This window comes from Harpia harpyja, chromosome 2 (assembly GCF_026419915.1).
Source record: "Harpia harpyja isolate bHarHar1 chromosome 2, bHarHar1 primary haplotype, whole genome shotgun sequence".
In the NCBI taxonomy this organism is placed as follows: Eukaryota; Metazoa; Chordata; class Aves; order Accipitriformes; family Accipitridae; genus Harpia; species Harpia harpyja.
In genome coordinates, this window is record NC_068941.1 from 77,437,937 (window position 1) to 77,465,814 (window position 27,878).

At 44.2% G+C, this 27,878-nt stretch overlaps 3 protein-coding genes across 4 annotated transcripts; 1 reads left to right on the plus strand and 2 right to left on the minus strand.

Moving 5' to 3' along the window:
- Positions 1 to 2,709: 2,709 nt before the first annotated feature.
- CCDC96 (coiled-coil domain containing 96) lies at positions 2,710 to 4,809 on the minus strand. Its single transcript, XM_052781020.1, has 2 exons — positions 3,553 to 4,809; positions 2,710 to 3,310 (listed from the first exon to the last, which is right to left on the minus strand). The coding sequence occupies exons 1-2, from the start codon at positions 4,807 to 4,809 to the stop codon at positions 2,756 to 2,758; spliced, it is 1,812 nt and encodes a 603-aa protein (XP_052636980.1). The 3' UTR covers positions 2,710 to 2,755.
- A 104-nt stretch (positions 4,810 to 4,913) lies between these two features.
- Positions 4,914 to 11,134, plus strand: TADA2B (transcriptional adaptor 2B). Of its 2 annotated transcripts, XR_008234179.1 has the most exons (3): positions 4,914 to 5,226; positions 6,336 to 8,891; positions 8,932 to 11,134. XR_008234179.1 is itself a non-coding variant. In XM_052780550.1 (2 exons), exons 1-2 carry the CDS (start codon positions 4,957 to 4,959, stop codon positions 7,326 to 7,328), a joined length of 1,263 nt encoding a protein of 420 aa, XP_052636510.1. In that variant the 5' UTR covers positions 4,914 to 4,956; the 3' UTR covers positions 7,329 to 11,134. The 2 variants fall into 2 exon arrangements, 1 of the variants encoding a protein (XP_052636510.1); XM_052780550.1 differs by having other exon boundaries at positions 6,336 to 11,134.
- A 1,360-nt stretch (positions 11,135 to 12,494) lies between these two features.
- GRPEL1 (GrpE like 1, mitochondrial) lies at positions 12,495 to 18,623 on the minus strand. Its single transcript, XM_052780551.1, has 4 exons — positions 18,492 to 18,623; positions 17,339 to 17,507; positions 15,881 to 15,962; positions 12,495 to 13,918 (listed from the first exon to the last, which is right to left on the minus strand). Exons 1-4 carry the CDS (start codon positions 18,560 to 18,562, stop codon positions 13,572 to 13,574), a joined length of 669 nt encoding a protein of 222 aa, XP_052636511.1. The 5' UTR covers positions 18,563 to 18,623; the 3' UTR covers positions 12,495 to 13,571.
- Between the last annotated feature and the right edge of the window lie 9,255 nt (positions 18,624 to 27,878).

The following is a 27,878-nucleotide window of genomic DNA, read 5'->3' on the forward strand; positions in this document are numbered from 1 at the left end:
AGGTGTATTTATTGTAAAGATGAAGTTGATACTTGTTGTGGACACATATTTAGCTAACGGTCACAAGAGCATTCCAGACGCCTTTAGAAGGCCTTGAACAGAATAAACAAGAAGACAAAAAAAAGAAAGATACCAATTAGAAGAACACAGGTGCGCGTTCCACGATAAAGGGAACTTGGCACAAAAAACCTCAATTGGGCAGTTTATCTTGACCAATTAGACTGAGACAAGTTTTGCATGTTTTAGTTAATATAACCAATTATGTCTTATGTTTATGCGCGTGTACAGTGTTGATAATAACCAATCATTAGGTGTAACTAGGCGCATGGACAGCACATGCTAACCAATCTTTAATCAGCTTATGCATGAACGGGAACCAGAATGAGTATATAAACCGAGCTATTTTGGCAATAAAGTGGCATCTGCTTGATCATATTGATTGTGTGCAGTGTCTGTGACTTCCGCGTCAACAGATACTGAATTATGAAATCCATACAGAGGGTGGCAGGATCAGGATTTGAGTTAGGGTATGGTGAGTGCTCTGCTTAAACACTATTGCCATGGCCCTAAAGGACTGAATTTGAAGGTTTTCTCTTAGCCTCAGTCAAAAGTCTACACTTTTTTTGTCGGTGCTTTTTTTTCTTATCATGGGAAGGAATGCAAAGGAATATCAAGATCCTAGAGGCCTTTTGTAATCTAACAGGCCTCAGGACATGGGGAGAAATGCCGTGGCTTTTATATACAACCTATTAAGGACTGGTATACGATCAACGATTATCTTCCATGGCAAATTAATGGTACCCAATTAATGTGATTGAACCTGGTAGTTTGGAAAAGTACCTGGGACTAAGAATAGACCCATGGATCGGAATATCTAAACCTGAACTACTGGTGAAGATCAAAGACTGGCTACAACGGATTGGTGATACACCATTGAAACCATTTCAGAAGGTTGACATCTTGAAGGGATATACTAGCCTGCAATTGATCTATTTAGCAGACCAAGCAGATGTAAAAGCAACGTACCTAGAAACACTTGACCTGATGATTCGAACTACAGTCAAGGAGTGGTTACATCTACCTCCAGGTACATGTGATGCCATTCTCTATTCCAGTATGCGTGGTGGAGGTTTAGGCATCACGAGACTCTTGGGTCTGATCCCCAGTATACGAGCTCGAAGACTGCATAGGATTGCGCAGTCTTTGGATGAACTAATAAGATCAATAGTAAAACAAGAGGGGATTGAAAAAGAACTTGAAAAATTATGGGTAACAGCTGGAGGTGATAAGAATAAAATTCCAACCATTTGAGACCTGAGTGCGATTAGGGTAACGTCTGAGGAACTGGGCGATGAGGAACCAGCTTCAGAATGGGAGCTATCAGCCCCCCAAATTATTTTTCCTAAACCACGTGGCTGGCGAAAACAGGAATTTATAAATTGGACCAAGTTGCAGTCCCAGGGCCATGGTATTACCAACTTTGAGAAAGATAAAATCAGCAACAATTGGATTGAACATTATAGGGGTATCCCTCACAGAAAACTCCTCACCACGCTTCAGTTAAGAGCTAACCTGTATCCCACTAGGGAATTCCTGGCAAGGGGGAGACAGGATTCGCAAATAAAATCCTGTCGACACTGTAAAGTGGAAAACAAAATGTGTGCTTATACCATTGGGTATTGCCCCACGGTACAAGGTGCTAGCATTAAAAGGCATAATCAATTACACAAAATATTGAAATAATGAAGCCCAAAAGGACTGGATTGTATTCCAGGAGCCCATATTAAAAGATGAACAAAATGAAATATACAAGCCTGATCTGGTATTTGTAAAGGGAGGTCAGGCGATAGTTATTGATGTGACAATTCAGTATGAAAGTAAATTGACATCACTGGCGGATGCGGTGGCAGAAAAAGTAAAATATTGCCACCTTAAAGACCAAATTCAAGATCTAACGAATGCTAAAAATATCAAACTTAAGGGATTCCCTGTGGGTGCACAAGGAAAATGGTATTCTGGCAATTACAAAGTGTTAAAAGCATTGGGAATTTCAAGTTCCCGGCAAGAATAGATTGCATATTATATGTCAAAGAAAGCATTATTTACTTCTGTTGATATTATGCGTATTTTTGTGAGTCAGTCAAGAACTGTTGTAAGAACTTAAGTATTTGATGTTCTGCTGTATTGCCATTTATATCTTTTAATAAAGTTAACCCTACCCCGCCTGCTACATCATTGGGGGTATAGCTGACTCATGATGTTTAGAGATAGGGAAGTCCCTCTGGTAAATTTCTTGGAAGGATCAACCTTGGCATTGGAAAAGTTGGGAGAGTATTAAGGAACTCATGGTCATGTCACATCACTTACTCTAAGTTTGGACAAAAGTTTAATTGGAATTGCCAACATTTTACCAACTTGGAAATCTTATTACCGGTCTTGACACAGGTGGACAGGCCACCTTTACTTAACTTGGAAGAGAGACATGTATAATTTATACGTGCTTGTTAATTATAGCCTCAGTCAAAAGTCTACACTTTTTTTGTTGGTTTAAGATGGGCACTTGTATATGGTTTCATTCAAAATGAGTAACTACTGTAATCTCTTCATTGAATGCGTAATACTGACACATCACTTAGAAAAGGCTTTTTTAGCAGTATGGTGTAACGTATTCCCCAAGATTTGCTGAAAAAAGCACGTTAAAAATCAGAATTATGGAAAACTCCTTTGTTTATTTCATTTCCATGCTTCCTTTTCTTCAGTCATCCTCAGCAAGGAAAGAGGAGTTGGCTTCCTTGATTTTTTTCTGAATTGCCCTACAAGTAAGGATCAGAGCAGCATGGTGGCGTTTCAGTGTTTCCAATCGCTGACTTAGTAGCTCTGCAGCATCCACCTTTTCCTCAAAGTCCCGAAGCAGTGCCTCATTTCCAAGCAATCCGCATTTCTGCTGCAGTTTCAAATTGTTTCTCCGCAGTCTGTCTCTGGCCTGTTTTGTTTTGGTCAGAATGTCTCTCTTCTGTGACAAGACGGTCTCAATGTCCATCAGTTCAGCCTTTCTGCCTTGATTTTCAGCTTCCACAAACTGTAGCTTTTCCCTGAACTGGCTGAGAACATGTACTGTGTTCGATACCTTCTTCTTGAGCTTCAGGATTTCATCACTGAGGTCGTCAATCTTTTTGCCGTGTTTCTGATTCTCTTTCTTCATGTGCTCAAAGTCCAGAAAACGTTGACCCTCTACCAGTTCTCCCTGAGCTTTCAAGATGGTTTCAAGGTTTTGGATTTCATGCTTCAGCTTGATGTTTTCCACACGGGCCTAGAGGAGCAGAAATAAAAGAATTGCTCTATTTCTTTAATCCTTGCCTTGCCAGGCAAGAAGTTTAAAGTGCGTCATGGCAAGAGCAAAGCTCCACGGGGAGAAAAGCAAGGGACGTCTTCCGTTGCTCAGTAGCGGGCGGCAGGTGTTGGGGCGGGGTGGGGGGCGAGTACCCCATCTGTAAGGAGAGGACAACGCCGGCCTCTTCAGAGACCTTTTTGGCCAGACCGGCGGAGCCTCACCTCGCGCACTTGCCGTTCTTTGTCCCCTTCCCCGGCCTGGATGCGGGCCACCGCCGCCGCCGCCGCCTCCCTGCCGCCCAGCCGCCGGCCCAGGCTGGAGACGGCCGCCTCCTTCTTGCGGGCCTGGAAGGCGGCCCACTCGGCCCGGGCCCGGGCCTGCCGCTCCTCGCCGTCCCGCCGGCGGGCCGCCACCCGCTCCCGGCAGGCGGCGGCCGCCCGCTCCCGCTCCTCCCGCAGCTCCCGCAGCCGCAGCAGGCGCTGGGCGTACAGCTGCGGCCCGCCCGCGCCCAGCTCCGCCCGCGGCCGCCTCTCGCCCCGCCGCAGCCGCAGCAGCTCGCCCAGCCGCAGCTGCAGCCGGGCGCCGGCCCGCCGCAGCCGCTCCCGCTCGGCCGCCAGCCCGCCGTGCTGCTCCAGCAGCGCCGCCCGCTCCCGCCGCTCCTCCTCGCCCTCCTCCGCCGCCTCCCGCGCCTCGCCCGCGGGGCCGCCCCGGCCGCCCGCCTCCGCCTGCCCGGCACCGCCGGCGGCTGGCGCGGCCGCCGAGGGCCCCGGGTCGGACGGCTCCGACGGCCCCGGCCCCTCCGGCTCGCAGGGCTCCGGCTCGCGGGGCCCCGGCTTCTCCGGTCCCTCCGGCTCGCAGGGCTCCGGCTTCTCCGGCCCCGGCCCCTCCGGCTCGCAGGGCTCCGGCTTCTCCGGTCCCTCCGGCTCGCAGGGCTCCGGCTTCTCCGGCCCCGGCTCCTCCGGCCCGCAGGGCTCCGGCTCGCGGGACCCCAGCTCTTCCGGCCCCGGCCCCTCCGGCCCGCAGGGCCCCGGGTCCTCCGACCCCGGCTCCTCCGGCTCGCAGGGCTCCGGCGGCTCCTCAGGCCTCGGTTCCGCGGGCTCGCAGGGCCCGTCCAGCACCTCGGGCCCCGGCGACTCCCCCGGGGCACCCGGGCTCGGCTCCCCGAGCCCCGCCGGCCCCTCGGTGGGCTCCGGCTCCGGCCCCGCCGCCGCCGCCGCCTCCATGGCCGGGCCGCTCCCCGCTTCCCCCGTTGCCCGGGCAACGGGACTCGGCGCCGGCGGACGGCCCGGCCCGGCCCCGCCCTCTCCCCGTGGCGCCGGCTCGGCCGCGCCCCCTCGCCGCGGACTACCACTCAGCGGCGGGGTCGCTCCGAGTCGCCTCTCCGATTGGCCGCTGGAAAGGATAGACGGATCCCGGTAGGCCAATGCTAGCCGTTCATTCCGTTTAATACCCCCCGCGCCCGGGCGCCTTGGCCCCATTGGCAGGGGGCACGAGAGAAGGGCCGAGCCCTCCGCGTCGACTGGCCGCCCGCCGCGGGGCTCCGCCCGCCGGGCGCGCTGCCATTGGCGGTGCCGGCGCGGGGGCGTGCCTGCGCGTGCGCGCGGCCTGTCGGCGGGCGGGGTAAGATGGCGGAACTGGGGAAGAAGTACTGCGTGTACTGCCTGGCCGAGGTGAGCTCCCTGCGCTTCCGCTGCACCGAGTGCGCCGACATCGAGCTCTGCCCCGACTGCTTCTCGGCGGGCGCCGAGATCGGCCCGCACCGCCGATGGCACGGCTACCAGCTCGTCGACGGCGGCCGCTTCACCCTCTGGGGCGCCGAGGCCGAGGGCGGCTGGAGCAGCCGGGAGGAGCAGCTGCTGCTGGACGCCATCGAGCAGTTCGGCTTCGGCAACTGGGTAAGGGCCAAGGGCGGCGGGGCGGGCTGCCGCCGGCGGGGTCCGCGGCCCGCCGGGCAGCGGGGGAGCGGCGTCCCTCAGGCGGCGGGCGGGCGGGCCCGGTCCCCCCTTCGTCCCCGTCCTCCCCGTCGTCCCCTTCCTCCTCCTCCTCCTCCTGCCGCCTGCGGCGGGCGCTCCCCCGTGCCGAGGGCACGTCGTCCCCGCTCGGGGCGGCGGCCACGGGTGCGCGGGGCCGCCGCTGACCACCGGCCTGGGCCGCGGGGAGCCGGCGGGCCCGGCAGCAGCGGGGGAGGCGGGTGGGCCTGACAGGAGGGCCCCGGTGCCCCGCCCCGCTCGGCAGAGCCGTGTCCGTGTCCCGCGTCGCTGCCTGAAGTTCCAGCCTCTGCCCCCGGCCCGTTTGTGCTGGGGATCTGCTACCCTCTGCCTCGCGGTGTTTGGTCTTTTCCTTCGGCGTGTCACGGCTGTAAACTTGCTGCTTGCCTTCTGCGTCAGTAGACGAGTCAGGCTCGTTTTTAAAAAACAGCAGTAAAAAGCATCGCCGTTTGATTCGTTAGCTGTTACCTGATTGTGTTTTGCTTCATTAAAAGTAAAGACTTGTTCACCATTTTAAAGCTTATGATGACTGTAGCTCGTTTCAGTTCTTAAAGAACTAGAAATGAGTGAATGCTGTCTGTCTGTATTTCCGTATTGCTCTAAAAGTACTTCAGCAATGCAGTGTAAATGAGAAAAATCCAAACGATGTAGTGATCTCAGTGCTGGCTTGGGACTTGGAAAGCTTCCTGCTGGTGGTAAGCTGACTTCTTGAGAGAGCGGTGGATGCTCAGGAATCACCATGTGGACCCGGTGTCTCGATGGTGTTCCTGTACCCAGAGGATCTGACGCAGCTTGCCTTAGTGATGTTCCCGGTGCTGTTTTCATGGCTTGCCTGCCCCTGTGCGCTTGCAAATACTTATCTGGACCCAAAAACGCAGATCTGCTTGGAAGAGTTTAGGTATTGCGAGTTGGCCTTTGAGGAGCAGGGAGGAAAAAGCCATGCTCTTACCTGACTGCATGTTATGTTGGAGATGTAACGGGAATCATTTTATCACTCCTCCTTGTTTTCTGTTTAGGAGGACATGGCTGCTCACGTGGGAGCATCCCGAACGCCTCAGGAGGTCATGGAACACTATGTGAGCATGTATATCCATGGCAACCTGGGAAAAGCCTGCATCCCTGACACCATTCCGAACAGAGTAACGGATCACACGTGTCCCAGTGGCGGCCCGCTTTCTCCTAGCTTGACCACGCCGCTCCCACCGTTGGATATATCTGTGGCCGAACAGCAGCAGTTGGGATACATGCCGCTTCGGGATGACTACGAGATCGAATATGATCAAGACGCAGAGACTCTGATCAGTGGCCTTTCGGTGAACTATGACGATGATGACGTGGAAATAGAGTTAAAAAGAGCTCATGTAGACATGTACGTAAGGAAACTCAAGGAGAGGCAACGGCGGAAGAACATTGCACGAGACTATAACTTGGTACCGGCCTTTCTGGGGAAGGATAAAAAGGACAAGGAGAAAGCTCCCAAGCGAAAGATCACAAAAGAAGAGAAGGAGTTGAGGCTGAAACTGAGGCCTCTGTACCAGTTCATGTCTTGTAAGGAGTTTGAAGACTTCTTTGAGAACATGCACAAGGAGAGGATACTTCGAGCAAAGATTCGGGAGCTGCAGCGGTATCGTCGAAACGGAATCACCAAAATGGAAGAGTCGGCAGAATATGAGGCAGCCAGGCATAAACGGGAAAAGAGGAAGGAGAACAAAAACATAGCTAGTTCCAAGAGAGGGAAGGAAGATGGTAAAGAAGGTGAATTTGCTGCCATTGAAAACCTGCCTGGCTTTGAACTCTTATCGGACAGGGAAAAGGTGCTCTGCAGCTCTCTAAATTTGAGTCCTGCACGTTACGTGACAGTAAAAACTATAATCATTAAAGACCATCTCCAGAAAAGACAAGGAATTCCCTCAAAGAGTCGTCTTCCCAGTTACTTAGATAAGGTACTGAAGAAAAGGATTTTAAACTTTCTAACAGAAAGTGGTTGGATATCCAGGGATGCTTCATGAAACTCAGCTGATCTGAGAAAACACAGCAGAGGCCCATTGTAGCCTCAAGGACTCTGTTATTTTTTCCTTCCCTCCCCAGAGATACAGAAATTATGTCACTTAGAAACAAACAAAAAAAGCAAATACATAAACCCCCACAGTATTCATGATCCATGGTTCAAATAGACTTTTGCTTTGGATCGTGGAAAATACTTAATTGTGAAACTTCTACATTGGATGTCACTGCTTTTGGTACATTATTAGAATGGATTTCTTTCATGTGAACTTACTCAAGTCCAGTAGTCCCAGAGTAGTTACTTTACTCCTTACTACTGGACAAATGAGTATCCGTGTAATCCTTGCTTTTCTTTGAAGGTGGGAGATGGTTTCATTTGCTGGAAACTTTCTTCTCCCTTTGTTTTGTTTTTTTGGTGTAATGCTGGCAGCAAAGTGGAGCTTACAAAAGTCCTGAGCTCAGGAGCATGGCGAGCAGGGATTTTTGTGACCACTGCTAAGCTTTCAGAACATTCTCCTTAGTAACTACAGCCAAGGCGCTGGGACAGCAGGGTGAGAGTTTCTGTTGAGAGTACAGCAGGGATGAGCCATAGCAGGGAGTGGAAGGAAAGAAATGCGGTAGGTGAGATGCCTTCAGGTACTTGTGCTGTGGAAAGGGTTCTTGAAGAGCTACCTTCACACCCAGCTGATCTGGACATAGTTTTGACTTGAGTTTTTGCTGAAACAGACCCCACTGAAGCTTTGATGTTAACTAACTGGTAGCAAAGTTGCAGGAGTACAGGGCAGCTGTGGTGCTCTGTCTGGAGGAGGGGTCAGCACTACTGTGAGGTGGCTGATTTGGGCCAGAAGTGGGGTTTGGGAAAATAGGCAGTGAGTTGTCCTGCAGTGGTTGGGAGCCCAGGCAGCAAAATCGCCGTTTCCTCTTGTTGGAGGAGCCCATTCCTCCTTTTTTTGGTATCTGTAACTTCTGAGCTTGTATGGGCTGAGGAGGTGTAGCTGCCTCTTCCTGAATGTGATTGGGAGGGACAGGGAAAGGGAGCGAGATTCTCAAACAGAGTGTGATCACTGAGATTAGTTCTTAAAAACAAAAATGAGAAGTGATGCAGATCAGGTCAAAATGCACAGCTAATGTGCTCCTAAAGTACGGAGCTGTAAATCAAGCCATTACAGGGTTCTAATTGCACATACCTTGAAACGTACCAGACTAAACGTGCTGAAATTGAAATTACTGACATGGTAGAACTGTGAATGCAGCCCACTGCAGTGAGGACAGTGCCCCTTGAGAGGTAACTTGTCACAACTCTAACGACTACAGTCTGAGCTGGATGCTTGCGACAAGCACCAGCTGGTGATGTAACATGGCATGTAACAGAAGTGCTGATCCATGGTACTGTTTTACTAAGATCTACCGATTAAGGGAAAGATTTGAAGGAGGACTAGAAAAGGATTTTTATGCTCATTTCATCCTTAAACTCCTGTGCTGGTATTTAACCAAATGAATAAAAAATGGTGGTTGCCACGTGGAAGGCGGCACAGTGTTACTCGTGCCTAAGCCTCTCTACTGGTCATGTCCAGAGCCGTAAGCTGTGACCGGAGGCCAGTTGGGCAGGTCTTCTGGAGCGCAGGTGTGCCAAAACATGGAACTTGACTGGCTTCAGAACAAGTGCAAGCACTGGAAATGTCATCTTGGTTTGATGCTTTGGGCTGTAGTCAGTGAGGATACCACAAAATCTTGAAACAGTGTTAATTCTGCAACTTGGCAGAGGTATACTGATTAGAACTGGGTTTTAGTTAACATATCCAGCATTACCAAAATAGTGTTACCAGTGAGTTTAGAATAAAAGGGGTACAATTTACAAAGCCAGCATTTCTAAGGAAGAAAAAACCAAAACTGTAGTGCCTTTTTCTTTTGAGCTTGTGATGTTATGTCCTTTCAAAAAGGTAAGGGCTATGTCCTCTCAGATGTAATACTTTGTTTGGCTTACCCGTAAGTGGCTTGTTGTGAAATACTTGAGACAAAACTGTCTCTCCTTGGCAGCAGTGGAACTAACTGCGATGTGCTGAGTAGCTTTAAGAACCACTTCCACCCTATATGCATGTACAAACAGCACACAAGTTCATAAGGTATAAACAGTTATTTTCTGTGTCCTACTCCTGTGGAAAGGAAGCTCAGCCTTTCTTTCCAGTATTCCAGTTATGCAATTTGGTTCTTCCTGTAACTTGTTACCTAACTGCCATAACATACCATTAATGATAGTGTTCTGGAGCCTCAACTCTGCATGTAGCTGGGAGGTTAAAAGAATTGCTTTTTGGTTTTTTGTTTTTTTAATTTTTTTTTCAAATCTGTGATTTTTATATTTCTACACTGTTGGCACATTTAAGTCTAACTGAAGCAATAGTCGAAAGCCCATCTGAACAATAACTTTAAAAAAAAATAATCTAGGCACCAATGAGTCATTTACATGTTGAAGTGAATTCTGCATTTACACTTTGTAGTTTCTCAATTCCTCAGCCCCACCAAAATGTTTCTTTGGTGCTAGACGTAACTTATTGAACATCAAAATGAATGTAAAATAAAGTATTTTTAATGTATGAAATATGGATATCAATATTTATTTTATACTTGCAAGCAAATTCAAGGTGGTAAATGTTTGCTTTAGCAAATACTAGTCCCTTGGAAAGGGCTTCCCTAGAAGCAATGTCTCATTGTCAGCTATGCTTTTAATTTTAAAGGTGACTTGCACTAGAGGATGCTGCTGTTCCATATTTTCACATGGAACTGATTTAGTCTAAGCATTCCTTTGTTATGAGCTGCTGTTTTGTGTTTGTTTGTTTGTTTTTAAGTTGAGATGCAGTTATGTTAATCCAGCAACTTACTAGAGCTACGCTGCTTCTCTTCTGTGGTGAAGGGGCTGAGAAAAAACATAGGAAAGCGCTCTTCAACTTGTATCTTGTGTTGATCTGGAAGTGATTCCTGTACTGTACAAATAACCTAGCCTTCATGTTGCTAATGAAAAGGTGTTTTATATGCTTAATGCTCTTGACTTTTCTAATTAAAGATATTACTAATTACAGTATCTGTCCTAACAGCATTGATGTAAGCCTATGAAAAAGTGACACTCCATAAGCTGTTCAAAATACTGATCTTCTGCTACTGATTAGAGGCAACAATATGTCTGTTTTAATGCTGTATGTTTACTTCAATCAGTCCAGTCCCAGTGATGTCTTGCAGTAATATTTGCTCACTAGGTAACAAGGGAGCATTAATCCCCATTCTGTGTGTACTACCCAGTGCAGAAGGGCTTGTTACAGAGTATTCTGGATGCAGACCCTCCTGCCCTGTGTTCCATTGCAGTCCCAGCAAGCATTAAGAACAGCGTTAGTAGGTTTGCACGAGTCTTTGACCATAAACTGCCTTGTAAATCACAAACTAAGCACTGCCATTATTCTCTTGTGCGGCGGCTGCATCAAATTTCTTTGCGACTGTAACGGACTTCACTAGCCTTTCAGTTTACTATCTCTTCTTGCAAAAGGTTTTTGCATGTGCCCCAGTTGCTCTTAAGTGATGACACATTAAATACTGTGAAGGAAGGTACCTGGTGAGCATGTTCAGCTCATCAGCTTCTTCCTTAAAGGGAATGTTGCACTCATTTGAATTGTGTACTGGTGTAGCTGTGCCAGACACGCAAATGCCTGTGCTGAAATCATGTAAAGCCTAACTGATGTTGTGCACACTCAGCATTTTACTAGGTTTTTGCATTGTATATTGGTAAATAAACTTGTATTAAAGTTTCTTTCCATTATTGATTTAATGGTAGTGTATCTTGTGTAATGAGGAAAATCGCTGAAGTCTTTGCAATAACAAATGAAGATGCATTTTAGCTAAAGGATGGGTGGAGAAGTGGTCTTTATGAAATAGCTAAACCAGAGGTACTGGTGGTAGCTTTGTTGGCTGCTCTTACGCTTAAATTTCAGAACTACCTCCCTCTCTTCTTTGATTTCTTCATTACTTCTTCTGTCATATGGCAGAGCGCAGAGGTGGTTTGAGCTCTCAGTGTAAGACTGAAGCTCTCCATGCTGAAAGCCTCTCTGAAAGGGCAGGCCAAGAAAAAGGAACCGCTTAAATGAGATGATAGATACTCAGTTATCAATCAGCTTTAAAGATACTAGTTTGAGTCTTGTGCTGAACATTTAACAGTAACTTGTGTTTTAAGAACACCCTGAATGAAGTAATGTAGTCCAAAAAAGACAGTTTGTGTGAGGCATTGGGAAGCTCATTAACAAAATCTTCATCTGCTAGAGAAGAAGCTGTCCCTTTGTTTTAATTGCCCTACTGGAGAAACTTCTATACTAATGAAGTTGTTAGATTTAGTTTAGATCCAGAGGGGTTGGAAGCAGGCAGAACAACAGATGACAGTTCTTAAAAAGGTAGATAAATCAACCCTGGTCCCTTTACAGCATTATCAGTTGAGGATGGGTTCCAATCAAAGTGCAACTCAATCCAACTTCACACAGCTACAGCGTGCTCTAACTCACTCAGAAGGAAGTTCCTTCCAAATTCAACTTAAGTATATGGAATCCGCCTTTTTTCTGTACTTTTACACTCAATCTTTGCATTTTGATCCCTGTACTTGATTAGTTTAAAAAAATTAACACTGTTGTTGTCTTCTCACACACACCAAAAACTATTCTGCCTCTCCTGCCCAGTCAAAGCATTGATTTTCTTTCTTGGAGTTAAGAAAGAATGAATGAATCCTTAAACATGACTAACCCCCTAACAGTAGTATGCATTTAGGTTGTTCTAGTTAACTGTCTGATTCCCATGAGGCAAACCAGTACTGGGAAGAAAATAACCACTTCTCACCATGAGTAGTAGGTCTAGTGTTCAGTAAGCTTTTGGCAACTCTGCATCTGAACCAAAAAAAATAATCAATGCTTGAGCTTAAGGTAAGAAGCTCCTTAATACCAAGACAACTAGAAACAAGGGTGAGAAATTCAGAAGTACTTACTGTTTACCTGGTGCTAATAACATGCATAAATTTGAAGTTTCTGTCCTGTGTGTTAAATGTATGGGCTTTGAGGATACAAGAGGACAGATGCTTTGTCAGTTGTGTAATTTGACAAGTTCCATCCGCTCCTATCCAGGTGACCAGACAAATGTAGGACAAAGCATTCAGTTAATCATGTACTGTATTTTAGCCTGACTCTGCAGGATTGGGAGCAGCAGGTGGAGTTAGACATGGCAAGAGCTGCCTATGGGAAAAGTTCTATTGCAACTTAAGAGCCAACCTGAGTAAATGCAAGAAATGAAGATGAAACTAAGTTCACATTCTTGTTTAAGCCACTTACTTACTTACATGCAATTATTTATGTAATTCTAAAAGACAGTATATATATATATATATATATATACACACCAAACTCTCAGCTACTCACTTCTTCGGGTATTCGGGCTTTCAGCAGGGTTGTAACTACAGTTTGCATAACAAACTGATTGTAAAGCTTGGAAGTTACAAGACTATCAAAATTGTTTAAACCAATTTATACAATATTAAATTAAAAATCCAGAGATAGGATAAATTCCATTGGTTCTTCAATGCCATACAAGTATTAGATGGTTTTCTTGAGTCAATGTTACTACAGAACAAAAAAGGTTGAACAATTACAAAAGATGTCTACTCTTCATTGCCTTTTATTTACAGGTCAGAATTCACAAAGGTTTCAATTTCAGTTGTTGAGAGAGATTATTTCTGAATAGATAAAAAAGGGCATTTATCATATCAATGTGTAAAAGCTGATGGACGCTTGCAGGAAATGGGTTATTGTGCTACTTCACCCACTTCTGCAATGTTAGATCCTGCAAAACAAAGGAAGTGTTTGAACCACTATTTGGATTTTCAATGTACACACAGTGATAAACGTGAGATCGTAAAATTCTTGTGAGCATTTTGTTCCTTTCAATTCAATGCACCTTCAGTAGTAACAGTTGTAGAAAATGCTATCTAACCTAAAGCATTAGAGGCCTTAATGGCTCTTGTATTTCACACTTCAGAAGAGAGCTTACAGAACAGTGATGTTGAAGGCCACTAAGCAGGAGAATTTCATCAGTTGCTTCATTTTCACTGAGAGAATTCAACCAATTCATTTAAACCTCTCAGGGGCCAGAGGAATGAGGAAAGCACGGGGTAAGAGAAAAACCATCAAGCTGTTTAATAGTTGTATGGCATTTTAAACTCTCAGATTAAGCAGCTAAGCATCTTTCACAACACCCACCAAGGCAGGCCGCAGTGTACGCCCATGCAGCTTATAGCCAATCTTGGATACTAATGCAATAGTGCCAGGCTCCTTCCCTTCCATGGGAGCATGGAACAATGCTTCATGTTCATAGGGATCGAACTTGGCTCCGACAGGATCCAGTCTGAGCAGGCCATGTTTTTTAAACACCTTTTGAATCTGTAGTTCTGTCATAACAAGACCTTCATATAAGCTCTTCAAGTGAGGATTTTCATCCTTAATTTCTTCTTTTGGAACACTTTCTGTTGCTTTCTCCAGAATGTCTGCAACTTCTAGTAAGTCCTTACAGAAGCTCTGAATCCCTAAAAAGAAATAAAAGAGAAAGGAATGGGATTAGTCCACTGAGGGAAGCAAGCATTAAAAACCAACCAACCAAACAAAACAAAACACAACCCCAAAACCTACAGCAATAATGTATACTCTTTTACATTTTTAACAAGGTATATGATACTGTACACATTTGGGGTAAAATGTCCTTTCCAATTTTACTTTATAATCCAGAACTATTAGAGACCTTGAAATCCAGATCACCTCCTCTAGTTCTATGGAAGAGCTAAAAAAGAGCTAAAGCTATGCTCATGACCTGACATTAACAGTTAAAATTCTAACTGAAGTTACCAAAACTTTCAGATGGCTTAATGTAATTTCCTCTTGTCTCTCATCCTGGGATTCACCTAAAGTTCAAAGCATTATGTTGCCCTATTCCTACCCTTTAATCTGATGTGCTAAAAATATTTACAGAAGAAAAAGCATGTAGTCAGACTGATAAGGAGTCCAAGAGATGAACAGGGATTCTTCCTTGAATGAAAAGAACTCACACCTCTCCCTCCCACTACAAACCACTTTTACAGAGTCAGCAGCTGTGCCTTGTAAAGACCAAGCAATTCCTAAGCTAACAATAGTACGTATCCTGAAGCTGTTCTCTGGCTCACACTAAAAGAATCCGGACTAATCTCACTTAAGGCAAACTGTCTCTAGAAATAATGAAAAATCAAAATGATTCAGTAGAGTAGCACATTTCTATGTAGAGGTAAACCAATGACAAACTGCACTGCATTTTGATAGCCTTTTTTTTTTTTTTTTTTTTTTTTTCCCCACAGCCAGCCTTTTTAATTCTAGCTCACATTTTAGATGTTGTTTTTTTCCTTACCAAGAAGCAATATGCGCATTACCAGAGGACAAGTCCTCGGTTTAAACAAAAAAACACCTGTGGAAGCACCTTCCAAAATCTATAGGGATCAGGTAGTTCTCAGGAAAGGGTCACTTTAACAACCACACACCTCTGTAGAGACTCAAGGTCTTTATAGAACAGTAACTAACAGTGTCCAAGTAGTTCCAAAAATATGAACAAATGAATGAAGGTTTTAAATTAAAACTAAAACTGTGGTTAGGGCTGAAGTGTCCCAAACATAGATTAACCAGTTGTCTAGTGATCTGGATAAAACCAAATAACCAAACTCTTCAGAAGGTGGTTTGGGGTTGGTTTTTTTTTGGTGTAACTTATCTCTGCAAATATCTGTGACTGCATCTCTGTGAATTTATGCAAGTCTCATTAATGAGTTTCTCTTCCTTCAACAGAAAAAGCAGTCATATACAAATGATAAAACTTACAATCATGCAGATTATCTATAATTTAGTTTTCAGGAGAAATTGTATTTTAATACTTATTTCTATTGTAGCACCTCTGAGGTCAGATATGACTCAAAGTCCTTCTGCACTAAGTAGCGTATTAGTGAAACAATGCTTATTGAAAATCAACTTCAGGATGAAGCATTCAAACATCCACGAAAAGGTACAAGAATAGTATCTAACTGAGAAATGCTTTTTCTTACAGTACACATTAACTGAAGACCCTGTATTCAGAAATTAAAACTTCTATATTCAGAATTAAACTATACAGCTGTGGATAGTGTGTGGCAAAAAAGGCCAACTCATTTTTCAAGCCAGAGTGACAGTCAAACACTAAGATGATAGAGCACTCTTCTGCTGCAGTATTTGCATACAATTTCTGTTTTACAGATTTGTGTTTGAACTGTCAAAAAGCTAAATCAGATGTCAGCAGCCTGGCTCCTGAAAGATGTGTTTCTAGCACACTTCAAAGTGAGGAACTGTTCAAACCTCTCTGCCTCAAATACATTTTTTAACCAAGTATTCAGAATCACTGGGAAGGACAACTTTTCAAAACCGTGAGCCAGTTCGCTCAATTTTTCAGGCTTTGCATTTCCTGGGTTTTATGAGTACACACAAAAGGAGCCTCCACTGACCGTATAACTTTGCCTCTTCTACCAGTTTCTGGCTTCTTTGCCTCACATTTTCTGCATCTGCCAAGGCACGCTTGTACTTGTCCTAAAGAAGAAAAACCAGTAACAGAAGATATTTCATTCCTGGTGGTTGGGTAGTTGACAATAATTCAAAACAGCATATTCAGTATAAAACAGCATTTTAAACAGTTACATTGCCTAAACCCACCATCTGAAGAGTAATCTGAAGACAACATGTGAATTATCACAGCATCCTTCCTACCAAGGCAGGTGTTTGCTTCACTTTACTGCAGCCAGAAGTGAGGAAAAGGAAATAAGATGGGTTTCCAGACTCTCAGTATTTGTCAACAGATTACCTGGAAGAAATTTTTAACTCTATGTATATATCAAGTTTTCATAATATCAAAGATTTCTGCTTTTTCTGATGTATGTTCACAGAAAGCCTTCATCAGTCATAAGGTATTCTGATACTATGGCAAACAAGATTCAGCCCAGCCATGACTTTCAAACCATCTCTTCCCTCTCCATACATACCACAGAGGGTCCTCCAGTTTTTTCAGACTTCAAGAACTATGAAGTCTAACTCCTCTATTGTTCAGGTTAAGTTTTGGTCTATTCCTAGCAATATGGCCATCTAGCAGCAGATGTGCCAAGAATGAAATTCAATAAACTTAGGCACTTGAGGTTGAGTGCTTCACCACCTAACCCAGAACTCCATGTTGGCCTTCCACTCTGAATATGCTTGACCTTCACATGTTAGTGAAGAATCTCAAAACAGAATGAAAATAGTCAACGAGTTGACTGAAGAGCCACATTAGGTAGCCAATAGCAAATGCTGTCAACAGAGATGTTAAGTGACACCTCAGCTTTGTTCTTCAGTGCTTTGGGAAAGGCAACAGAAAGGAAACTCAATCCACTTATGATCCATAGGTGCTGCTTCTATAGAAGGTTTGAAGGGCTCTCCAAGAGAGGTTGGAAACTTCCTAAGTATGTAATAAGTACACTATTATATAAAAGCTAAGCATCATTAACCCCGACCTTTGAAAAGTCAGCAGCTGTTTTCAGAAAGCCTACCTACTCTTAGGACACACAAATACACACATCAAAGACACACTCAAACCCTTCCATGGGCTTCCAAAAATTATTTTTCCACTGAGCAAAACCTAAGTGAACTGAAGCCAGCAAAACTCAGTAACAAATGTTCAGGCTGGACAAGGTTCAATTCCATCCAGAAATCAGAAAGAAACTATCCAAAATTTTAATTTTGGACCAGGGATGCATCTCGGGTCTTGTAGTACATCTACTCTTAAGTTTAAAGAAATTATTGAATTGTAGGTTTTTATTCAACAACTAAACAGTAGTCACACAACTGTATCCAGATTGTGCACCAATAACCCGTAATGAACGCTCTTAGGTATGCAGTTTGTAAGGTATGCAACCTGACGACCAAAAGACACTTACAGTGACTTCTTTTAGTTGTTCTTCCAGTTTGGCCTTTTCTTCAGTTAAAATTTTTTCAGCAGAGCTGGGTTCAACCTTCTGCTCATTTTGGCTCTGACTCTGGTCCTCTTCCAAGTTCTGGCCAGTATTTTTCTGTTGTGTTGCTACACAAAGCAGTCGTGGAGAAGTCCTAAGGCAAAAACATGTGGACAATATTCATCAGTTGCTTACTTTGTAAGATATTAGCCTTTTCTGGACATACTGGACACTTTATTTGACACATCAATGTCTACAAAATTCTCACATTAAAGCACAAATTAATACAACGATTCTAGGTCTATGAAAACTGCTTGCAGAATGTTTCATCAGAAGTAACTGAACTTAGCCCATCTAAACGGCTGCAAAAAATAACTTTGCTGCAAGATTCCAACTGCTGGGCAGCAGCTTCTAAGTGTCCATTATATTCTGTTTATAAAATTGCAGCACTTTTACGGGGAATATGAGCTCGTTCTCAGCACCGTACTCCATCAAGAAGCAAATACAGTTTACGTGATGCAATCACCTGCAACAGTCTCCCAGAAAACATACCAGCGAGAACAGCGGTTTGCCGCTGACTGCTAGCGAGCAACAGAAAAGCGCCTTCTGTGTCACTGCTGTATCCATCGCAAATATCACGTCAAGAAGGGCCCAGTCTCCATGAAGACGACTATTTATCCCTTCCTAACGCTTCTTGGGCTGAACTAGCCGAGCCACCTGAGCAAACCGGTTCGCGGATGAGGCGGGTGGATCGGTGCCGCAATGACAAAAGGCCTCGGATCCCTGCAGGCCACATCAGGACTTCAGGCCTGGAGGCCTTCGGGCTCAGGACGGGGCCAGGAGGGCCCCGCCACGCCTGGCCGGGCCCCTCTCCCGGGGGAGGGTAAGAGAAGCCAGCAAAGGGCGGCGGGGGGTGGGGGGCCGGTACCAGCCCGCCCCGGCCGTAGGAAGGGGCTCCCCGGCGCAGAGCCGGAGGGCCGGGGCTCGGCAGGTGGAGCACCCCGGCGCGGCGGCGCTGGGCCCCGCTCTCCTCCTGGCCCGGCCCGGGCGGGCGGTGGCGAGGCGGTGAGTGCGGACCCGGACGCGGACCCGTCCCGAGGCGCCCGATCCAGGCCGGGCGGCGCGGCGCGACCCTCACCTCAGGGAGAAGCTCAGCAGCGGGTACCGCGGGCGCAGCGCGGCCCGCACGCACTGGGCCACCGCCGCCATAGCGCCTTCCTGCCCACCGACCGCCTCAGCCCGCCCCTCCGGGCCTTCGCGAGACCGCCGCCAATCAGCGAGCGGGCAGGCTAAGAGTGACGCGGCCGACGACCAATCCGCAAGGCGGATGCACGCCTCAGGCCAAACAGGCGAGGTGAGGGGTAGAGCCTACAGCTCTTCCGGTGCGCTGCGGAGCGCTCCCGTGAGGAGCTCTCTCCTCGCCTCCCCTTCGTGGCGGAAGGTGACGCGCGGGTGGGCGTGGCCGCGGGCGAGGCGAGGGAGGGGGCGGTGCTCGCGCCGGGGGGGGGCCATTTTGTGTTGTGAGGGAGCGGGCGGGGCAGGGTCCGCTCGGGTGCTCGCTGCCCTTCTGCGGGGTGTTAAGACGTAACGTCGGGAACGAGAGCCTGCGGGAGCTAGCAGGGCACTGGCTAAGGTCAGGGGTTGGTATGTCCCTGTCAAAACTGGTCAATGCAAGCTGGAGGAGGCAGTTTGGTGGCTGCAGGTGGTCCAGTCTAACGATCCATGTCTTTCCTGTGCAAGTTGTGACTGAAAAAGTTTGAAGATTGCAGCTCATTTTTTTTAAAACTGCTGAAAAACCCTGTTATCAGTAGTACCTTGTACTCTGTCAACAGTTTGGCTGCAAACCTCCACATAGAGGTTTTCATCACGTGCATCTATACGTGCTCACTAACTGCTGTATGCAATCTTGCTGGATAATTGTGATCTAAAATCCTGAGCTTTCATTAAAAGGGATAACATTTCTAATCCATGGCTTCCAAATTTGGCCACCTGCTTGTGCAGCCTGTTTGTGTAAGTGTCCCATGTAACTGCAGGTTACGGAAACCCTGCTCAGTGATTCTTGGTTGACCTAACTTGAGCAGTGTTGTCAATTAGTTTGTCATTACCCTGTTTAAAGGGAAAAAAAAATCAAGGTCACGCATTTATTGTACAGTCCCAAAGTGAGTGCTAGATTATTCACAGATGCCTGAACAACAGCTGTTAACCTGATTTTTGCATGCATTTATGCACTTTCCAAATGCAATTTGAAGGATAGAGAAGATGCAGATTCCATAAGCCAAATTCAGTAAATGTTATATTCAAGTGTATAATTAAAGTATTACTAAAAAAGAAGCTGCAGACGACATTTTTGGCTTGCCACATGAGAATCCTGCAGAAGTTAGGACCTTGCTAAGTTCAAACTTTGGCAGAGCGCACTAAGTTTTCAGCGTGGCTTTTATTTGGCAGGTTTGCTTGTCTATGATGTGTTGCTTCATGGCCTCTGCAGAAAGCAGGATAAATGGTATAATGAGGCCAGTGGCCTCATACTGTGACAACTGTTAGATCCCAAGAAGTCTGGCTGTCTGCTACAGTTACATGGATGTGGATTTCTCCTCCTGTGAAAAGCTTGGAAGAGCTAGAAGCGTGCCAATAAACATTCTTGGGTGACAACAGGCAACAGCTCTAAGATAAAAACCAAATGGGTTTGCAGTCTGTGGTTTTTATGTTTTGGTGATTGCTGTTTTGTGATGTGACACCGGTACAGTCCAATGGCTTGCCTATACAGAGTACAGCAAAGAAAAAGGGTGTATGCCATGTGCTGTCCATACACGGAGTGGCTGTAGTGCTGTCAGTATCGGCTTTCTGGAAAGTAGGTAAGCCACAAATTCCAAGCTTCATCCTCAGAAATACTGAAAGAAGTCATTGAGGAAATCTGTTAAAGATGCTGATAATCCTGAGGAAAGATCAGAGAGAACAAGGAGAAAAATTAGATATTGAATAGCCATAAAGGATGATACCCACAGAAAGGCATGAAGAAATGAGACAGGAAAGGTAAGGGGATATTTAGGTCTGATGTTATTAAAATGTTTCCTGGAAGGATAATTGGTTCCTTACAAAACCTAGACAAGCAGTCTGTCTGTCTCATCTTTCTTGTCTGTTGTTTTGCCCTGACACCCTTAGGATGGAGCTTCCTATTTCAGCCTTTCTTCGTTCTCTGCTGCCTACCATCTTTGGAAGTTGTGCTTGATTAATGATCGATCACAAAATCACAGAACTGATAACAAAAGGTTGAGAAAAGCCCATTGCCAGCTTGTCTCATTAATAACTGAGTAAAATACACTGGACTCAAGATTTCTGAAACAAGTTTCTTCTTGTATTGGGACCCATTTACCCCAAATGACAGTTCATAGGCCTTTTGCAAGCAAATTTTAAAGATACTCCACACTGAAAATGAATTTTGCTGTGAATTTCTTAACTTGGAACTGCTGTCAAGAAACCCCCCAGGTAGCACAGATGCTGATGGGTCAAGACTAAACAGCATATGCAGCACAAAAGAAGGGGATGCAAGTTTATGTGGAGCTTGTTTGCATCATGACGGATGTTTGCTGCAAGTACTGTCCCACTTTGACAAAAAAAAAAAAAAAAGACTTTTTCATGCTTCTGACTTACACTATTGCAGTCTGTTCTAATTGTAGTGCCACCTAGTGGGTTGTTTTCTTTTTAAACTCAACTAATGAGTGTTCAGCATCTGTTGCTTGACCTGGTTGGCAGTCACAGATGTTCAATAACAAGCATAGTTTTGTTCTTGAGCAGTCCTCTCCATATCAGGCGGTCTTTTGCTCTTCACATAAATACCGGGTTTGAATATGATTTGATGATAAGTAACGCTTATCCTGAATTCTAAAACATTAACCAGCTGCTACTTTTCAACTTGATGTGGTTGAAAGTGACTCTAACCTCTAATTTCTGTGGACTAGTGATAGAATCAGGTAGTCTGGATATAATTTCTGGTTCCTCTAGTGATTCACTTTGTGGTCTTGTGCAGTTATTTAACCTCATTTCCACATTTCTACAACTACAAATTAAGGGTAGTAATCTTTCAGTACCTTACAAGAAGGTTGTTTAGAGAGCACAAGGGAATTTCTGTGATATTTTGAAAATTCAAAATGTCAACTGAACAATAAGTGTCTTTTTTTATTATTAACATTGCACTTGTAGTAAAGAGACTTGTAATCCTTCAAGATGAAAAATGCCATGAATGCAAGAGTTGTGCTTGAAAAGTTAAATGAAAAATTAAGGCATTTCTGTTTCTCTAAAATAAAAAAGGTAGCTCTGTCTCCTAATGCTAAGATGTAGTCTACTGGTATTCAACCAGCAAACAGAATGCCATTACATTTGTGTTTCAATATGAACTGTATTATTAGTGTTTTGAGGGTAAAAGCAAAAGGGTGTTGTATTTTCTCCGATTAGATATGTTATATGTCATCCTAATCAGAACCTAATATTGAGCTATGGTGGGAGCAAGTGGGGAAAAAAAATACCAAAAAATACCTTTGTAAATATTCCAGCAGTGACCTTTTGGGCCAGTTACCAGGAAATACCTAAATCGAATTAAAAATGTTAATTTAGCTGTAGGACTGTTACTGAATTATATAGCAGTGAAGACAAACTTGTTATTCATGCCTGTGCCCTTTAGAAAAGATCACAGATAAGACCACTTAGCCATAGTATTCCATAGTCCATTGTGGGAAGATGTCTAGTGTAAAATTAAGGGACTGATCCTTGTGTATAAAATAATAAAAAAATTTCCTCCATAAGGATTATTGAGACTGAGGATCAGCTACACCCTGGATCCATTTCAGACAGAGGACAATAAAGATTAAGTCATTACTTGAATCCAGAAACTTTAAATCCTGAAATGCAGGTTGGGATGTGTGTGGGAGATAACCTTATTTTCTTTTAATTAGAACAGTACTAAAATAGTTAATCTGTACATTCAGAATTTATAATTTTTAATGCAAACATTTTAAGAAATCTCTCCCAGGAGAGAATGTGTAATACCTACTTTCTGCCTAGTTTCTCCTTAGGCTGAAAATACAGAATCATACATCTTGCTCTGATTATAAAGAGTACCCTTTGAGTTCCCATAGCTTTTTGCTAACTAGTTTGAAAGGTACATATTGTAACTATCTTGTTGCCTGGAGAATGTTGTTGCTGTGTTGAAAATGTAATAGCTATAGCTATAGCCACAGGGCTCTGAAGAGAGCTAATTAGAGCAATTTAGAATTAACAAAAGTTCTGTTCCTGGGAGGACACTGATGAGATCCTTCCCCAAAGCAGCATGCCACAATTTCAGAGACAATTTATTGGAATATTCCTGCATAAGTCATCTGGTATCCCAAGGATTTACAAATCTGGCTATCTATTACAGTTTAGCCCTCATGTTATCGGGGTACTTGTGTATGTCTTGTAACATTCCTGGAGATATAAAAATGGAAAAACTCTGTCAATCAAGCATTGTCTATCTTACTTTAGTCTAGTTACCAGTCAGAACCAAGCTGTTCAAATGCACAGAAACAATCTTCTATCATGCTGATGTGGGTTTCCACCTTGAGACAAATTTATTGAGCTTTGAGAGAAGTGTTTTCAAATCAATTGTGCTTCTCTTAGTGTGGGGTCATGGATTTTCTTAATATTTTTTGTAAAAATAAATTGTTGCCTTTCAACTTATCAGAACAAGTTGATAGAAGAGATCAGCTCTCTTTTGTCACATTCGGATTTGCCAAGAAGACAGCAGTTGTTGGTATCCATTCCTGTACGAAGGCTCACAATGGAAGTGCTGTTAATGGAATGGTATTTTGACATTCAGATCTACATCTTTCTTTCTTAATTTTTCTTTAAGATTTGATGAATTGGTTGCTGTGGGCCCATTTCTGCTGCCCTTGTGTACAAGTGATTTGTATTAGTCAAAGGGAATGTTGTACGGTGAAGGACTGCCAAGCCAGGTGCTAGGCAAATAGGCCAGTAGCGCTGTAAAAGCCTGAGGCCTGGCTATTTATTGCTCAAGTGTGACTTGTGCAAATGTTTCTTCCTTGCTTTTTAAATATTTTTTCTGATGACTGACAGGATGTTGAATGGCATGGTTGGTTGGGCCAGTGCATGGAGCTCTGTTTAGGCATGGTGTTTTAGTGCTCTGATTCACAGTTCAGTCTCATAGGTAAGCTGTTCTTCGTGCACCCAGCTGGCAAACAAAGGAGGAATGCTCATTGCTGATGTTGTGCAAGGGTATTGAAAAGCTACGAATGAACGAAGCATAAAGCAAAATTTAAAAAGGTTATCTTGCACTTTTATTCAACTCCTCTAGAAAGCAGCAAGAGCTTTTAATTGTGTTTCTATGCGTAATTAGTGAGTGGGTGAACGCTCCTGTGGGAACATTGCTGTGCTCCATTCAATCCTAATCTGGCTAGGTGAGTCTGGCCAGAAAGGGGACAAAGAGTTCAGCTAAAACTAGCTGGAGTGGGAGGGAATAAAAAGCTTCCAAATATCTGATTGCCACATATATAAATTCTAACTAACACCTTTTTGGTGCTTTATGTGGCCGTCACAGTCTCTGAACCTGGACTTAAACCCCCTGGACTCCAAACCCTAAAATGAAAGCTTTACCCTTTGTTCCCTTTCCACAAGCATCTGTGAGGGCACAACTTCAACCCTGTTATAGGAGCTCGTATCATCATTAAAGTTAGACTGGTGAAATTTAAGGCATGTGTGAGTTTCTGTCAGATTTTCCTCAAAATCAGTTGGGTTCTGTTACTGATATCTGTGGTATAATTCCAGTTTCTGGAGTTTATTTGAATGTAAAACCTGTGCCAGGCAGGTACAGACTGAACTGAATTAAAGCCCTTGTTTTACATCCACAGTACTTGCACCTTGTTCAGAAAGCAAGAGCATGGCTGCTTTATGTTTTCTAATAGCTGTTACCCAAAGTACTTTCACTGCTGTTTTAAAGGTCACCTCAGATTTATGAATCACCTCAGGTTAATGTGTTATTAATCAATCAGAAACTGGTTGAAAATTACTGGTTCAGCACTGTGAATGCTCCTGTGCTAGATATTTATAAAATAAAATACCAGGAAGGGAATCTGTACTTCCATGCTATGTGTTAAGTAGGAATTCTGTTGCTATAGCTGAAACCGCATGGTCTTTCCCACTGACTCCATTACGAGCTCCTGATCTCTGCACTGTTCTCTGATCTGACTGGAGAAGCTGCTTCTCATTGCCTTTATAACACATTGTTGGTCCTTGGATTTTGCCCAGGCTTATGCTGTCCTTTCTCCTTCTTCCTCTTCCACCTTCCGCTCTTCACTTTCCATCACCACGTCTGCTCTGTTTAGAGTGTAAGAGCCTCTTAACACAGTACTTCCATCTCTGCTTACTCACTTGTTCTCGGGTTTTGCTGAAGCTATCCTTGCTTAAGATCTCATCATGATTTGTGATCAAGAACACCTTCACCTTTTTGATACTAAACATTGTTTCAACAGCACTGTGTTCATTTCTAGAGGTGGTGTGACTGGTACCCCCTGCTCTGGTTCACGTTATTAGTGTTGGTTGATAATTATGCTTGTGCTGTGTGGTAAACCATTAAGGTGGAGAATCCCTGCCCTGCTGTGGCTTCTCTTTTAATTCATATTTATTACTGAACAAAGCAGACTCTTCCATTTCAAAGAGCTTATAGCTTTTTTATGACTAGTGTCTGTAGTTTATTAGACCACCTTTTTCTGCTTGCTTAATTTGTATTTTAGTCTATTTTTAAAATGATACTTCTATTGTGTCTTTTTAGATATGTGTTTATTACTTTTCTGTGACTCCCCAAGTACCTTGGCTGGCAAAGTCTTAATGAATAAAATTACTGTCATGTTATAGCTATAAAAATCCACTCCCTCCTTGGAATGGGACGTGCAAGTTTGAAGAAGCTGCGGCAAATGAGAAGTACAGTTATCTTGGAGTTATTTTAAGTAAAATAGGATAAATACAAAGGAAAAATATTTGTTAAATTATTTTGCAGTTATGAACTGTTAAAGTGTTGATCTTCCTAATTCTACATTATGCACATAAACCAAATGGTGTATCTGTACTATTATTACAGTGATGTTTGCTTTGTAGGGCAGATTTACCCGGGCTAACCTTGTAGAAGTTGAACGCTGACAGTAGTTTTGAAATACCAAAGAATTCTGTATGTGCTAGAAAACCTGCTTGAGTGTGACGGTACATTGTCATGCTAATTAGCTCTGAGCTGGTTGTGATTCTGGAAAGCAACTAGTGTCTGAGGCAGCTTGTATCTCATACAGCTCTATACTGCTCTGCACACACATTAGCGACTGTCTACACATTGATTTGACAGCTTTTCTGTTACTTAGAACAGAATGAGCTGTTTTGGACTGCTGGTGGTTGTTTTTCAGTAAGAATTGTTAATACCTTGGTACAACACCAAGTGAATAACAGATGTACAAACAAGAAGCTGAGGCTTCAGAGATAACTCTGAGAGCTGTAAGGTAGATGCTGTACTCCTCTGCCATAAGACGGCATGACAGACTCAGAGGATCTGTTCTCATGGTTCTCCACATTGCAAATAAGTGTGTTTCAGAGCCAGCTTTCCAGTAAACTCCAGCTAAACTATGTAGACTGTGTAAGCAGTTGGCCAGTGCAGCTACAAGCAAGGTCAAGCAAGAGCACAGCACAGGAAATATTTATGCGCTAATGTCAATTTCTTTGTTGCAGCTCATGGTTTGTAAGGAATAAATTCCCAGTTGGGGGCAATTCTGAGGCAACAAGCAAATTTACCCAGCTTTTTACATTTCAGATATTGCCTGCCTTTGTACTGGCTCTGCAGATCACTAAGTGCAAAATGCTGATAAAATTAGTTGATGACTTAAGGCAGTCTCAGCTTTTCAGGCAGAGTCACTGAACGGGAGAGACGGGATGCATTTATCTTCCTCAGTTGGCACAATGTTATGGGTAGCCCCGGCCAGCAACAAAGCATCCACCAGCCGCTCGCTTATGTCCCCCCCCAGCAGGAATAGGGGAGAGAATTGGAAGGGCAAAAGCAAGAAAAAACTCTTGGGTCAAGATAAAGACAGTTTAATAAGGAAAGGAAAAAATGAATAAACCTCACCAAGTGATGCAAAGGCAATCACCACCTCTCACCAACAGACTGATGCCCAGCCAGCCTCTGAGCAATGACTGCCTTGAGAGACTCCCTCCCCAGTTTTATTGCTGAGCATGACATATGGCATGGAGTAACCCTTTGGTTGATTTGGCTCAGCTGTCCCAGCCATGTCTCCTCCCAACCTCCTGTCTGCCCCCAGCCTGTTTGCTGGGGGGGCAGAGTGAAAATCAGAGGCGGCCTTGGCACTTTGTAAGCACTGTTCAGCAATAGCTAAAACATCGGTGTGTTATCAACACTGTTAGTCATAAATCTAAAACACAGCATCATACAGGTTGCTGTGAAGAAAATTATCCACATCCCAGCCAAAGCCAGTACATAAAATAGATAGGCCTGACCCTGCAGTGGGATAAATGCTGTGCTAGCTATAAATACAACTTGACTGCATTTTTATCTTCTCTTCTTACTTTCTTTAGCTCATGTTCATGACATGTATCCAGTTGGCATAGAGAAATACCAGTATCTTAAACTCCTAATAAATTTTATGAAAGCTAGAAGCAAAATTTTCAAATGGAATGGCTGAAATTGTGCATCTGATCTCTCTTTATGCACATAAATATTTTGATATTTTGGTCTTCAGACATGTTCTTCACTTGCAGTTCCAGAAAATCTGTAGGTTTCATTTTACAGGGGTTGTATATTCATCAGTTTTTTCTTGCATTTTGTGATACATTTTCATTGTATATTTAGGTGGAATTCTAGTTCAGATAAGTCTGTAACCTAGATAAATATAAAACCCTGGTTTAGAGAAACTTGTTCCTGTAGAACTGTGTCTTTTCTTCTAGAAAAGTCTGTGCCCTATGGTGAAATCTCACTGTTTAGGGACTTTCTGGAATGCCATTTCTAGCATTCCTCCATTTGCCCTGTAAGTACTCCTACTTTACCTGAGCCCCTGTTTTTATGTGAAATTTGTTACATTTATTTCTAGAGTGGAAGATCACTTGGAGCAGAGGAGCTGAGATGAAGTGTAATGTGAGATGGAGGTGGTAGTAGGCTGGAAACATACATTGTAATACAATGTACATAACAATGTAATACATTATTAAAACCAAGCAGTGTTTTGATCTACACAGGGTCAAGGGATAAGTTGAGCATCAGGCTTCATTTTGTTTGGCTAGTGATACCACTGTGGAACTTTTGTATCTATCATTTGGGCTGGCAGCAGAGTTCTTTGGTTTTTCCACCGTGTAAGTTACAAAGCGAGCGATTCAGGTGCTAAATGTGTGCAGTTCCATTGTAGACACCTCACATACCCCACCTGGCCTCCAGCAGCTGTTCCAGAAGTGCACAAGCCTTAGTAAGTCTTGTTTTGTTTCCACCGGCCCC

Bases quoted from the DNA above. Each gene is read 5' to 3' on its own strand.
- GRPEL1 (XM_052780551.1), bottom strand. From the start codon at position 18,562: ATGGCGGCGGTGGCCCAGTGCGTGCGGGCCGCGCTGCGCCCGCGGTAC. The intron at 17,508-18,491 runs GTGAGGGTCGCG...TTTTTGCCTTAG, and splicing joins CTGCTGAGCTTCTCCCTGAG to GACTTCTCCACGACTGCTTT. The intron at 13,919-15,880 runs GTCAGTGGAGGC...ATTTCTTTTTAG, and splicing joins AGAAGAGGCAAAGTTATACG to GGATTCAGAGCTTCTGTAAG.
- CCDC96 (XM_052781020.1), bottom strand. From the start codon at position 4,809: ATGGGGCCAAGGCGCCCGGGCGCGGGGGGTATTAAACGGAATGAACGG. The intron at 3,311-3,552 runs GTGAGGCTCCGC...CTGCTCCTCTAG, and splicing joins AAGAACGGCAAGTGCGCGAG to GCCCGTGTGGAAAACATCAA.
- TADA2B (XM_052780550.1), top strand. From the start codon at position 4,957: ATGGCGGAACTGGGGAAGAAGTACTGCGTGTACTGCCTGGCCGAGGTG. The intron at 5,227-6,335 runs GTAAGGGCCAAG...TTTTCTGTTTAG, and splicing joins AGTTCGGCTTCGGCAACTGG to GAGGACATGGCTGCTCACGT.